Here is a 14,761-nt window from a genome sequence, read left to right as displayed (position 1 = left end):
GTATAAAATATTTGTAGGAATATTTTAAAGGCAGGAGGGCCAGCAAATGAGCTGAGAAGGTTTGGGGTTTTTTTTTTTAGTGGAAGAAAATAACTGATTAGATAAAATCATTGCTTTTGACTGAAGAAGCCACGATTGCCTTTCAAAGATATTATCCACATATACCTTAGAGAGGAAGATTCAAAAGTTATTTGCTGAATAAAAATAAAGTAAGATGGCATACTGTACCTAGTTTCATCTGACGGGTATCTTGACATCTCTCTTTTTTGCCAGTACCCAAGGTATGATAAATTTCCCAAGATAAACTATATGCTTTAACTTGCCAGTAGCTATTAAAACTTTAAAAGTATATGTTGTTTAAACCAACAATTCCACTTCTAGGAATATCTCCCACAGATCTACTCACAAAAGTAAGTATATGTACAAGGAAGGTCATTGCAGCATTGCTTGTAATAGCAAAAGTTGAGAGACCAAAAGTGAGGAATGGATGAATAATTATGGTAGACCCCACACCCCATGCAATTCTGTGCACCCACTAAAAAGAATGAAGTAGATTTGTGTGTACTGAGACAGAGGGCTGTCCGTGTTACACACTCAGGTGAATTTGTATGTGTGTGTGTGTGTGTGTGTGTTTGCGGTACGCGGGCCTCTCTCTGTTGTGGCCACTCCCGTTGCGGAGCACAGGCTCCGGACGCGCAGACTCAGCGGCCATGGCTCACGGGCCCAGCCGCTCCGCGGCATGTGGGATCCTCCTGGACCGGGGCACGAACCCGTATCCCCTGCATCGGCAGGCAGACTCTCAACCACCACGCCACCAGGGAAGTCCAGGTGAATTTAAAAAATACGTAACAGGGGACTTCCCTTGCGGTCCAGTGGTTGAGACTCCGCGCTTCCACTGCAGGGGCGCAGGTTCTATCCCTGGTTGGGGAACTAGGAACCCGCATGCTGTGCGGCCCGGAGGGCCCCCCGCCCCCCCCCCAAAAAAGATACGTAACAGTAAATGTAGTATCCGACTTTAAAAACTCCTATATGCATGTGTGTAGAAAGTGGCCTGGAAGTATATATACTAAACTGCTAACAGTAGTTACTCTTAGTAAGTAGAAGAGGTGGACTTTACTTTTCTATTTTTATCCTTCTGTATTTTTACAACAAACATATATCTAAATTTTTTAAACCTGAAATTTATCTGAAGGAGAAAAAAGCCAAGCCTTTGGGAGCCAACCTTTTCCCCCAAAACCCTGGTTCAATTCCTCTTCTCTCATCTTGGCCTGTACAGTTTACCACAAATAAGCAGTATAGGCACAATTTATTTTATTATTGAGTGTAGGTTCACAAATAAAGTTCCTGGTTTCTAGTTAGCTTGTTACAAAATTCAGGTTCTACATGTCGTTGTTGTTTCTGGTTTTTTTTTTTTTTCGGTACGCGGGCCTCTCACTGTTGGGGCCTCTCCCGTTGCGGAGCACAGGCTCCGGACGTGCAGGCTCAGCGGCCATGGCTCACGGGCCCAGCTGCTCCGCAGCATGTGGGATCTTCCCAGACCGGGACACGAACCCACGCCCCCTGCATCGGCAGGCGGACTCTCAACCACTGCGCCACCAGGGAAGCCCGTTGTTGTTGTTTTTAATACCAAGTGGTGGCTTCTGGGTAAAGTCTGGTTTGTTTGGTCAAGCATTAACTGAACATTTGTTAAGTGCCAACTATGTGCCAAGCACTGGGGAATTCAAACATCCTAGTCCCTCAGCTCTTCTACCTGATGGTTCCCTCCTCCTCAGTGGCTTGGCCATCCCATCCCCAGCCCCAGTGGTCGCATTCAGGACTTCCCAATTCTCGTATGCTCACCTACGTTTGAAAGGCAATCCCCTTAAACTGACTGCAATTTAGACTCCATATGTGAATTTTCAAAAAGCCACTGCCTACCTTCTCCATGAAAATAGTTCCCTGAAATGGACATCTCTTTTTACCTCTATTTCTCTAAATAACAGGAACAGGAGATGATTTAGCAATGGAGAAAGGAAAATATTGAGGGGGCGCGGGGGTGGGGAAATGTTTGTGTTTACAAAGGAAAAGGGGCGTTTGTGAAAGAGTTGATATTTGTGAACAAAAACATATGTCAATCACTGTTGGAGAGAGGAAAGTATGATACATAATCCTGTTCTAAAGTATATGTATAATGTATAAATATTTTTGGAGTAAAAATATTTATATCTCTCTCCAGAGAGAAAGTGGCTGGATCACATTATCTCTTTGAAGTTCTAGTTCTGTAGATTCAAGCATTTTCTTTAAAAAGCAATTTAAAAATTATGACGAGAAGATGTTTAGACTAAGATTTATATTATACATATGTGCAGGATCACTATTTCTGAAACTGCATTCTTCAGTATGTCGTGCCTTTTGCTTCTTAAATCCATGAAACACGACTTTAAATAAAAGTTTTATTTGGGGTCATTAAAATAAGAAGGGGATAGAATAATCCTTGCTATTAGTTCTTGTTGTATTACATTATTATACTACATTATATTATTAGAAAGTAATTTGTAGGACTTCCCTGGTGGTGCAGTGGTTAAGAATCCTCCTGCTAATGCAGAGGACACGGGATTGAGCCCTGGTCCGGGAAGATCCCACGTGCCGCAGAGCAACTAAGCCTGTGCGCCACAACTACTGAGACTGAGTCCACGAGCCACAACCACTGAGCCCGCATGCCACAACTACTGAAGACCATGCACCTAGAGCCGGTGCTCTGCAACAGAGAGAAGCCACCGCAATGAGAAGCCCGCGCACCGCATGGAGGAGTAGCCCCCGCTCGCCGCAGCTAGAGAAAGCCCGTGCGCAGCAACGAAGACTTAATGCAGCCATAAATAAATAAATAAACAAACTAACAAATAAATAAATGTAACTAATAAGAACCTGCTGTATATATTAAAATAAATAAATAAAAGTAATTTGTATGGGTATCTTCATGATTTTTTATAACAGTACATTTCCATTTTTGAAACTACAGACTCCATCTTGCAAAAATCTTTTTTTATTCTCCATTTTTTTATTGTGATAAAATATGCATACCATAAAATTTACCATCTTAACCATTTTTAAGTGTACTGTTCAGCAGTATTAAATACATTCATAATGTTCATCCGTCACCACCATCCATCTCCAGAACTCTCTCCTTCTTCACAAACTGGAACTAATTCTGCACATGGGAAAATAAAGTGTACATGGTAATTTTTTTTTTTTCAAAATACTGTGAGAGCCAATGGTTATATAAATAAGTGAATGTATATACTCTTTCCTTATTTGTTCTTAATCCAAATTAATCTTAATTTTATCTTTTTTCTACAGTGAGTTAAATATATATTGCCACATATCAAGTAAGCTGTTCAGTTTTTTCTTCTTCTGAGTCATTATTCTACCAGCTTTATGTTCCAAATATATTCCCCACACATTAATACGTCAAGAGGATTCTAGCACACAGAGATCTGTATTCCCATTTTACCTTGCCGAGCGGCTCATCTCATGTTCTTGTTGTAGGGGTTTGACCAGCTCCGACTTGAAGGGTTGCTCTGTGACGTGACCCTGATGCCAGGGGACACAGATGACGCCTTCCCTGTGCACAGAGTCATGATGGCCTCTGCTAGTGATTACTTCAAGGCTATGTTCACAGGTAGCTTGCCTTTCTAAACTCTGCTTCCACGTTAAAACAGTATGAAAAATATGTGTTTAAATCCTTGTATTGGTAAAGGAAGATTCAGTTCTTTTGGTCAGTGTCTTTACAAGAAGAAAGAGGAGTTTCAAAAGGAATAGACACCCAGTATGTACAGTTGTGGGTGGCCCTTTTTTAACCTGGAAAACGGATGTACCTTTCTTATTCTTCTGTCCACCTTTATCTCATAGCTTTGCTTTCCCAGACACATATCTGAATGGGCCATCAGAGATTAATACAATCCCCACTAATACAATCTCTAATCCATCAAAAGATCTGAAGTGACAGGAGAACATTTTGGAAGCACTTGCATCGTATACCACCTCCATTAGTATAAAGATATTCCTTTTTAAGTACTCTCTTTTAACTGTAAAATATGCAGAAACCTGACTCTGATACAAATGCTGCACAGAATAAAATTTCCCTGATTTTATCATATCTAGTTAGCAGCAGAAGTGAGTTTGACCTTAATTAAATTATCCACGGTCATTTAATGGAATGTCTTTTTATTTAAGGTGGAATGAAAGAACAAGATTTAATGTGCATTAAGCTTCATGGCGTGAGCAAAGTCGGTTTAAGGAAAATTATTGATTTCATTTACACTGCAAAGCTTTCTCTTAATATGGACAACCTTCAAGACACACTGGAAGCTGCCAGTTTTCTACAGATTCTGCCGGTTTTGGACTTCTGCAAAGTATTTCTCATATCTGGGGTAAGACATTTTCAAATCAGATCTTTTCCTGCGGTGGACTCCGTCATAGCCTGTTTAGAGTAGACTCATGAATCTGTTGTATAGACGTGAAACCCTGGCCATTAGAGAGAGGTGTCATGTCGTATATGGTCTAGAAGCAGGTCGATGGGAAAATATTACAGGTGCGTTTTTACAAAATAGAATCATTTAAGAAAAGCCTTCTGTGTAATCAAATGACATTAGACAGTAATAGTGTTTGATAACGATGTATTCCTTAACCTGTTTGTTAACGTTCGTATTATAATTTGGTTTTATTCACCTTAATGATTTTATACAAACATGTTCCTTAAGTGGAATTCTGTGGGAAAGTAATCTGAGGTTCTAGAAGTCTTTTAAGATAGACTCAGTCATTTTTTCTTCCTTTAAATATGGGAGTTGGATCCTGAGAAGAAGTAACATCGATGTGTAAATCTGTAAGGATATGAGTCTTGATTCTATAGAGACACATCACCTGCTGAGTCATTTTCAGCCTTTTTTAATAGATAAAAGAGGGTACATACAACCACCAATCAGTGAACTACTTACAGTCACCCGGTTCCTGAGGACAGTGCCTCATTTTAGTTGAGACCCTTAAATTAATAACACTTGATGCTCACACTTATCAATTCTTAACATTGCTTTGCACTGATCTTAGCAATACGTGGTTGTCCTGAGCCAAACTAGGTACAGTGCCATAATTTCCTTGGAACTAATCACTAACCATAGACACTGTTGACCTATTGTACTTATCACTTAAGATATTCGTTGTGATCAGTTCCTTAGTTTGAAAGAAAAGAACCAAACTGGGTAAAGCATGATTTGTGAAGTTATAAAAATATACACGTCAAAATAACGGTATTAAAAAATAATTTGGGGGCTTCCCTGGTGGCGCAGTGGTTGAGAGTCCGCCTACCGATGCAGAGGACACGGGTTCGTGCCCCGGTCCGGGAAGATCCCACCTACCGCTGAGCCTGCGCGTCCGGAGCCTGTGCTCCGCAACGGGAGAGGCCACAACAGTGAGAGGCCCGCGTACCGCAAAACAAAAACAAACAAACAAACAAAAAAAATAATTTTGTTCTAGATAACTCTATTTAAAGCAAGTTTATCTCAAGATGATATCATAGTAATTTTGCAATATTGACAAATTTCCTGTAATTAGAGTGTTGTTGGTTCCTTAACCTCCTTGAAGCATTTATTATAACTATGTTTTTGCCCTTTTGAAAATTTCTTCATTTTTATAAACACTCAATATTGTCTTAAAGGTTATGTTTTTCATTCCTAGTGTCTCTGCAGATATCCTAAAGCCCGTTTCTAAAGGAGAAGAGACATGTCCCTGACAAAGCTTACTTGTGCTATAGTTTACGCCAACACTCTTCATTTTAGAACTTTCTTGCCTATGAGCTTTGAGGAAACAGCTATTTTCTTAGTACCATACTATTTACTTGTCTTTCATCCTGTTTGCTTAGGATATGTCTATGTGATTTTACGTTGGAAATCTTCCCTCTCAGAATCCATGCTAATTTTTGAGAAAAGTTGGTGGATTATTAGTTTAAGGATTATATAAAATCCAACTTTTCCTTTATCCTTCTTTCATGCATTCCATATCTTAGTTAAATATTCAGGCTTACTCTAGTACCCCTTTCCTTCTCAGCAGTCAAATGAATCAGGAAAAACAGTAGCCCTGGGTGCCTTTCCTCTGTATAAGAACTGAAAGTTTCAAGATAATATAAATATTTTTCAAAGGTAGATTTGTTTTTATTTCTCCCACAAGCTAAGTTATTTTAGATAATTTAAAAATATAACAGCCTCATGATTGTGTGCTTAACCCAAATGTTTTGAGGAAATAGGTTTATGTTTTTAATGATATAGTAGGATTATAGTTCATATAACCAAAACACTACTTGGGTTTGAGCGTCTAGAAAGAAAAATTAGCTTCGAACACAGTTCTTTTGTATCCGAACTTAACCATGTGTGTGGATGAAGAGGAGCAGTGGTACATAAAATGTGAGTCAGCAAATCATCCACTAAGCATTTATATGTTAATTTTGAATGATAACTTTCAATATGATAATAATTGACAGATACACACTACTATACATAAAATAGATCACTAATAAGGACCTACTGTATAGCACAGGGAGCTCTACTCAGTACTCTGTAATGACCTACATGGGAGAAGAATCTAAAAAAGAGTGGGTATATGTATAACTGATTCACTTTGCTGTATACCTGAAACTAACACAACATTGTAAATCAACTATATTCCAATAAAACTTTTTTTAAAATAAAAATTAAGGGCTTCCCTGGTGGCGCAGTGGTTAAGAATACACCTGCCGGGCTTCCCTGGTGGCGCAGTGGTTGAGAGTCCGCCTGCCGATGCAGGGGACATGGGTTCGTGCCCCGGTCCGGGAAGATCCCACATGCCGTGGAGCGGCTGGGCCCCTGAGCCGTGGCCGCTGAGCCTGCGCGTCTGGAGCCTGTGCTCCGCAACAGGAGAGGCCACAACAGTGAGAGGCCTGCGTACCACACAAAAAAAAAAAAAAAAAAAAAAGAATACACCTGCCAATGCAGGGGACACGGGTTCGAGCCCTGGCCCGGGAAGATCCTACATGCTGCAGAGCAATTAAGCCGGTGCGCCACAACCACTGAGCCTGCGCTGTAGAGCTCACGTGCCACAGCTACTGAGCCCGCATGCCACAACTACTGAAGCCCACGCACCTAGAGCCCGTGCTCTGCAACAAGAGAAGCCACTGCAATGAGAAGCCCGCGCATGGCAACGAAGAGTAGCCCCCGCTTGCCGCAACCAGAGAAAGCCTGCGCACAGCAACAAAGACCCAACACAGCCAAAAATAAAAATAAATTAAAAATAAAATTTAAAAATAAATAAAATTAAAATTAAAAAAATAAAATGAACAGCTCTATGTTGCTTAAAAAAAAAAACAACACAACAACCAATAATAAAGCCCCACTTGCCTTTGGTGCGATAGAGACACCAGTTTTCTATAAGGGAGCATCAGGCTCAATAGAACAAGAACCCCTCCCCTCCGACCTTTGCCTTCCTTTGCAGTAATACTTTTATCTTAGGGTTGTAATTAGTATTAGAGTTTATAGTATCTGGTACTTTTGTTCTTGCTGTGTGATTTTCTTGGTAGTTATAGAAAAGAGGAGCATGAAAAGAAAACAGAAGGATGACAGTGAAGGATATAAAGCAGAGTAGGTAAAATTTTCTATAAAACTAAAAACATTTACTGTCATATATCATGGAGATAATGGAAATTTACCTTTGTTTAGTTACATACCTACAAAAGTTACATTAGTTTTTGTCTTATGACACTGCATAACTACAGCATGCTAAATCCCATGCAGCCACTCCCTGATTTACAAACAGGTTGTAGTCAATTTTTTTGTTTACCATTTGTTTGCCGTTTGGAATTTGTAACATCTAGCGCTTTCCCCACATTATTACTGTTATGGAGGATTACAGGCTAGCCCGTAGAGCCCAATTTAATGTAAGGTTGCTGAAATAGAACATTTGTAATTGAGGTGGAAATATTACAGTTTAAATTTAGTTATACAGAATAAACAGAGCAGAATGAAGGTAAGCAACAAACCCTTTTCTTTTTTACATAAAAGCATATTTAATCAGAGAATGAAGCTGCCCCTGTGCTTTAGACTCGGTGTAGTCTTTCTTTAAACTCATTTTTTTAAAGTGCTTATTTTTTTTTCTTGATACAGGTCTATGATTGGTTCCACCTGTACATTTATTGTCACTGATCAGGTTGGGGGGATCACAATGAAGTGCAGAGACATTTATTGAGGTGACTGGGATAAAGAGTGGGAGACCTTGGAAAACAAGGGAGGTGCATTTGTGGGAGAAAAGGCAACAATGAAGGGAATCAGAAGAAGTTATTAGAAAAGACAGCTTCTTTTGCTATAATGTGATGATAGCAGCAGGAAGCTTTGGGAATGTTCCTTTTGACGTAAGGGTTTCCTGTATAGTACATATATTTCACATTCCTTCTTTAATCTAAATTGGATTTATCCATTAAGATTAATTAACACGTCTTTCCAGGTAATGCTTTTGGGGAGGTTCAATGCAAATTAAAGAAAAAATTGTATAGATAATTTTACAACGAATCAAAACTGTTTCCCTCCCCACCAAACCAGTCTTGTTTTCCTTATTGCTAAGGCTGATATTCAGTAAGTAGTACCCAGATACCGGTTGTTTATGATCGAGCATCTATTCTGATTAGTTGGTACTCAAATATTCTAAATATCATCCCTGCATATAACTTTAACCAGCCCATTCTTGCCCATCTGCCGTCTGGGACTCTGGAGGGAAAGAAGAATCTCAGCCTGGGCCTAAACCAATTTACGCCCCCAAAGACCATTGTGATCACTAATACTGCAACCAGCAGAGGAAGTGCATTCAAAGTGAAAAGGAATAAGAAAATTGGCTTCCCCAAGCTGGACACACCATCAGTATTCACCTCGAATGGCACTCATCATCCGAAGAGAGACAAGACTGGGAGAGAAAGGCTTTAGTTTTCTTATCATCCCTTTGTCCTTCTAACCAAAAGGTCCCTTCCTTGTGTCCTGTGATGTTCTCACCTGTGGAAGGAGGCCCAGGCGAAGATGCCTGTTATATCCTCGACCCCCGAAAGTAGCTTGTTTGATCTCTTCCCAGTCGTTTTCTGTGGACGTGCTTTCTCTCTCTGCATTGGTTGTACTTGATGTCAGGCTGTCATTTTAATAAACTAGATAGCGCTAAGGAGAATTTGGTACACTGAATATTTGAGGAGTCCCCCCAAATTTGCCAGCTAATTTCTTAGTGTTTGCTCTCCCTTTGAGAGTACAAAAGCAGATACTCATTTGCTTTTTTTTTCCTAAATGGGAATTTATTTGTATAAGACACTGAATTTCAGCAACATAACATCACAGATTGCTGATGAAAGCTGTCATTAAAGTATCAAATTATGTTAATCACAGCTGAAAGCTGTCATTAAAGTATCAAATTATGTTAATATGGCAGCAGTGAATACCAGGATGTTAATGACAATTGAGGATTATGATGCTTAGAACTGCCTTTAGGATGACCATGAAGGCTGCTTGATTATAGTAGAATAATTTATAGTAATTTATATCAAGGAAACTTAAATGTACACTTGATTGTTTTTAAAATAATGTCATTGGTTCTCGTAAGCAGTTGAGAAATTTTGTCTTTTTTGCTTCTCTATCCTTTGAAACTCTAATATAATTATTTGGCTTAACTTCTGTAATGACTCTTTGGAATTTTGGCCAGGGTATATATTCAGATGAAATTAGAGTTCTTTCTACTTATGAGTTTGGTTTTTTTTTTTTTTTTTTTTCGGTACGCGGGCCCCTCACTGATGTGGCCTCTCCCGTTGCGGAGCACAGGCTCCGGACGCGCAGGCTCAGCGGCCATGGCTCACGGGCCCAGCCGCTCCGCGGCATGTGGGATCTTCCCGGACCGGGGCATGAACCCGTGTCCCCTGCATCGGCAGGCGGACTCTCAACCACTGCGCCACCAGGGAAGCCCGAGTTTGGTTTTTTTAATAAGCTTTAAATTCATGTTTTATATTTTAAAATATAATGTATTCTATTATGTACATGAATTGCATTGTATGTTACATTAATGTACATATTCATTATTTAATATTGTCTAGGCTAAATGATCAGGACTATGCAAGCTGAAGCACTTTTAAGAATTATGACTGAGAATGCATTAAAATGAACTATAATTGAATAATCCTGTATCTTTCCAAAAATTGTTTACCGCTATTCCATCACTTTTGATCTGTTTATATTGTTAACTGTTATTCTAGACTGTGCTTCTACAATCCTTATAGCCTACAATTAATATTTTTAGCTTTGATTACATGCACTTCATAAAAATTAATTTCCTATTACGTATTTTTCTTATCTGAGTCTCATTTAAAATTAATAAGGTTCTAGTAATTTGCTACGTTAATTCAGCAGATATTCTATTTTTAGTTGTATCTATCATCACGTCTTTAATTTATATATTGTTGATAATCATAGTATTTAACCTTTGCTATATACCTACAGTGTGGTAGCTATTGTACATGAGCTATAGAAAATACTTAGTCTTTCTATCAAGAAGATGACAATTCAGAAGTTTATGAAATACCATTCTCTGGTGATTTTTTTTTAAAGGAAAGAGTAGGCAGCTATCTATATTGACTAAGTAGTCTGTCAAGGATTTTCCAGTCCTGTGCATTTGTATATCTGATATATAAAAGGGATTTTCCAAATGCCCTTAAATACAAGGTAGTTTTTTTTATCCTATTGTTTTAGTAACTGTTTTCTTATTGAATGAAACTGAAGAAGGAACTAAATACCTTGATCCCAGTTCTAAATTACACAGTTTGGTTTCCGTTAATCTTGGTTTGTATTATATGCTATAAATTTAGATTTAAATTTGGTGACTAACAACCAATGCTATCATTTTGCCCATTTAAAGTATACATTCTTTGTTGTTTTTATTTGTAATCATATCAGTAATGATAAGAATCTGCATGCTTAGGAAATATATTTGTGTTTTCATCAACTTTTGCTTATCCATATTAGCAAACATCTTCAAAAATGAAAATTGGGACTTCCCTGGCGGTCCAGTGGTTAAGACTCTGCGCTTCCACTGCAGGGGGCGTGGGTTCAATCTCTGGTTGGGGAACTAAGACCCTTCATGCTATGTGGCACGGCCAAAAAAAGAAAAAAAAAAAAACAGTGAAAATTACCCTTGCTCTGGGGAAGGACTATGTCTTACTTACCTTATAAGGTGGATCTACTACCCCAAACAGGAATCCCTTCCACCTGGGGTGATTTGGGCAATGAGGCTTTAACTGTAACTTCATTTACACAACTTAAAATTGTATGAGACACCAACCTGCCACTCCTAAAAGTGGATTAAAATGTATTTTTTATTATTATTATTTTTTTTTTGCGATACGCGGGCCTCTCACTGCTGTGGCCTCTCCCATTGCGGAGCACAGGCTCCAGACGTGCAGGCTCGGTAGTTGTGGCTCACGGGTGCAGTTGCTCCGCGGCATGTGGGATCTTCCCGGACCAGGGCACGAAGCCGTGTCCCCTGCATAGGCAGGCGGACTCTCAACCACTGCACCACCAGGGAAGCCCTGTATTTTTTATTATTAACCAAGGTACTGAACAGTATTAAACTGTGGATTTCAAAAGGCCCATAATTTGTTAATTGATTTTTCCTGGTTCTTTTGTGTTACAATTTATTTTAGGTGTTTTTAAATACATAGCTATTAAGTATAATAACCATTTAAAATCGTTGATGGTTTTTGTGAAGCAAATAGGATGCTTAAAAGAGTTCAAATTCTTCTTGAGTAATAAATCTGTGAAAATAGCAGCATGTGTGTGTGTGTGTGTGTGTGTTGGCCTTAGAGCTTTCAGTGGTATTATATCATAACTGGGCTGTTACTTTATGCAGAGGAGTCATTTCAGCTTTTCAATAGAAAGATGATAGAAGGATCAGCCAGTTTTCTCTTAAGCATCTGCCGATCTGTTAATAATACAGTTGCATCAATGAGGTTTATGTAACATTCGTGAACACACACCCTGACAAAATTAAGAAAAAACATTTGAATCCTTTGCCTTTGACCTGTCTCTGTGTTTGTATACACACACACACACACAGACATTTGTATGGTAGGCTTGTTTTTGTGACTTATGCTTTACATAATATTTGCTGATACGATTTTCCTATTTTCATTTTGGACCCATCATTTATTAGAGCACTGAAAAGACTTCCTGCTGAAGATAGGCCTCTCCATAGCTTCTCTCCTTTTCATGGCTCCCGTTTTTGGTATATTTTACTCTGTGCTGGGGAAATCTCGGGGGGCTAACGTGGACTCCAGGCAGAGCTACAGTATGCTGAGAGTAAGAGGGTGGCTAAGGAGAACTATGGTGCCAGCCATCAGCATACATACCAAAAACTAAACAAAAGGAATGATTTGATGTGGAAACACCCATTCCAGCCCTCAAGAAGGTGATTTCATTGCTTCTGTTTAAACATAAATAATATGGAGAATAACTTCACCCTAGGAATAATGGCCCTATTAAATTATCTTCACTATATGCAATAACTTTTAAAGGAATTAAAATGAATCATAGTGATGAATGAAGCCTGTTGACAGGAAAGAGACATTTAGGGATCGGGTACTAGAGTTTTTCTGTGTGTGGATCTGCTAGCTGAGTTACTTTTAAGAATCATGACTGAAAAGTGGATTGAGATGGTTCATAATAGAATAACTTTCTATTTTTCCAGAACTTCCATCTGGCCAGAATTTTCTTAGTATTTGGCTGGGGGTGGTGAGGACACATTTTGAGGAGAGAAAAGTAATTATTTTGGCCATAGTCAAGTTATACCATTGTTTCTTAGAGTAACTTTCAATCTACTGACTTGGAATGAGCATTTTCTTTTAGTCACCTTTCTATTGGATTAGGTAAGGGTAGTTTGTGAATTCCCTTTAAATCGTTAATATATGGAGAAAGGAAGCTTTATTTGCATCTATATGGGCAGTAAAAAGCATATTTACTCTCATTCTAGTACAGGTATTTATGTGTCCAGGCGTGAGTGCCATGAAAGTAGTTGGGTTTTAATTTTTTGTAATTGGCTTAATAGGTCACTTTAGACAATTGTGTCGAAGTTGGGCGGATTGCCAACACCTACAATCTGACAGAAGTGGATAAATACGTTAACAGTTTCGTCTTGAAGAATTTTCCTGCATTGCTGAGCACCGGGGAGTTCTTGAAACTCCCTTTTGAACGTCTTGCCTTCGTGCTTTCCAGTAATAGCCTTAAGCACTGCACTGAACTTGAGCTCTTTAAGGCTACCTGTCGCTGGCTACGCCTGGAAGAGCCTCGGATGGACTTTGCTGCAAAATTAATGAAGAACATACGATTTCCACTGATGACACCACAAGAGCTCATTAATTACGTGCAAACCGTGGATTTCATGAGAACTGACAACACGTGTGTGAATCTCCTGTTGGAAGCCAGCAATTACCAAATGATGCCATATATGCAGCCAGTGATGCAGTCAGACAGGACTGCCATTCGGTCTGACACCACTCATTTGGTTACACTAGGAGGAGTGCTGAGGCAGCAGCTGGTTGTCAGCAAGGAATTGCGCATGTATGATGAAAAGGCTCACGAGTGGAAGTCCTTAGCCCCCATGGATGCCCCAAGGTACCAGCATGGCATTGCCGTCATTGGAAATTTCCTGTACGTCGTTGGTGGACAGAGTAATTATGACACGAAAGGAAAAACAGCAGTTGATACAGTCTTCAGATTTGATCCTCGATACAATAAGTGGATGCAAGTTGCATCTTTAAACGAAAAGCGCACCTTCTTCCACCTAAGTGCCCTCAAAGGATACCTGTATGCAGTTGGTGGGCGAAATGCAGCTGGTGAACTGCGTAAGTGTGTGCACTTCTATTAAGCATAGAGGCTAATTTCTTTACCCCCAGATTCTTGTCAAATCATAAAATAAGCAGTTTTGTAACATCAAAGACCAAAAAATGTAGCCAGGATTTTATTTTAAACTGTTTTTCTTAGAAAATATCAGAGACCATCTGTACGCCTTATCTGGGCATACATTGTTGGCCACACTACAAATTATTATCTTACAAATATATCAATATGTTGCAGAATGTTTTACTTGTGCAGTATCTGTGGTTGTCATCTTGAAGGTTCAACTAAAAAGTATGTTCTGCTAATTTAAATTCTAATAGTGTCTTGGACAGAAGTTTGGCATGTTCCCTCATTTTCCATTTTAAAAGCCCACATAATAGTTTGCTGAACAGGTTAAAATTCTTCCTTACAGAGCACGGACTTTTATAGTTGCTTCTTTTACGTAATCTGTTACCTACCACAGGCCACAGAGTAAGATGATTTTCTTATCTACTAAGTGTTCAGAGTTCAATATTATCCAGAGTTTATTTACTGTGAGTATTATGATAGGTAACTATTAGTCTGAAAAATCATTCTCTCTTGGTGAAATACGAAACAGTTTTCTTCACTGTAAACTGATCTGGTAAGCTTTATTATTTGATGGTCCCTTCTTCCTAATCTAAGATCAGCGACAAGTACAGTTAACATAGACCAACACTTTGGCTACATTAATTAACACCAATTTTGTTATTTTAGATAAAATTGGAACAAGGTGGCTGTCCAAGAAGTCAGAAAGACCACATTTTATGTCATGTGTTACATATCTGTCATTGCCATCATTGTTTGGTAACAATGGGTAACACCCATCTTCCTTT

General features: G+C 39.0%; 1 protein-coding gene across 7 annotated transcripts in view; it reads left to right on the top strand.

Moving 5' to 3' along the window:
* Positions 1–14,761, top strand: part of KLHL13 (kelch like family member 13) — a 191,937-nt gene that overhangs the window by 166,116 nt on the left and 11,060 nt on the right. For all 7 annotated transcript variants that reach the window (XM_032620831.1, XM_032620836.1, XM_032620837.1 and 4 more), the window contains 3 exons: positions 3,526–3,658; positions 4,213–4,409; positions 13,117–13,912. In XM_032620831.1, the coding sequence (XP_032476722.1) occupies positions 3,526–3,658; positions 4,213–4,409; positions 13,117–13,912 (1,126 nt within the window). The remainder of the gene's footprint in view (positions 1–3,525; positions 3,659–4,212; positions 4,410–13,116; positions 13,913–14,761) is intronic.

This window comes from Phocoena sinus, chromosome X, assembly GCF_008692025.1.
Source record: "Phocoena sinus isolate mPhoSin1 chromosome X, mPhoSin1.pri, whole genome shotgun sequence".
NCBI classification, from domain to species: domain Eukaryota; kingdom Metazoa; phylum Chordata; class Mammalia; order Artiodactyla; family Phocoenidae; genus Phocoena; species Phocoena sinus.
The sequence above is the reverse complement of the archived record's forward strand: the minus strand, read 5'-3'. Positions and strand labels throughout refer to the sequence as shown.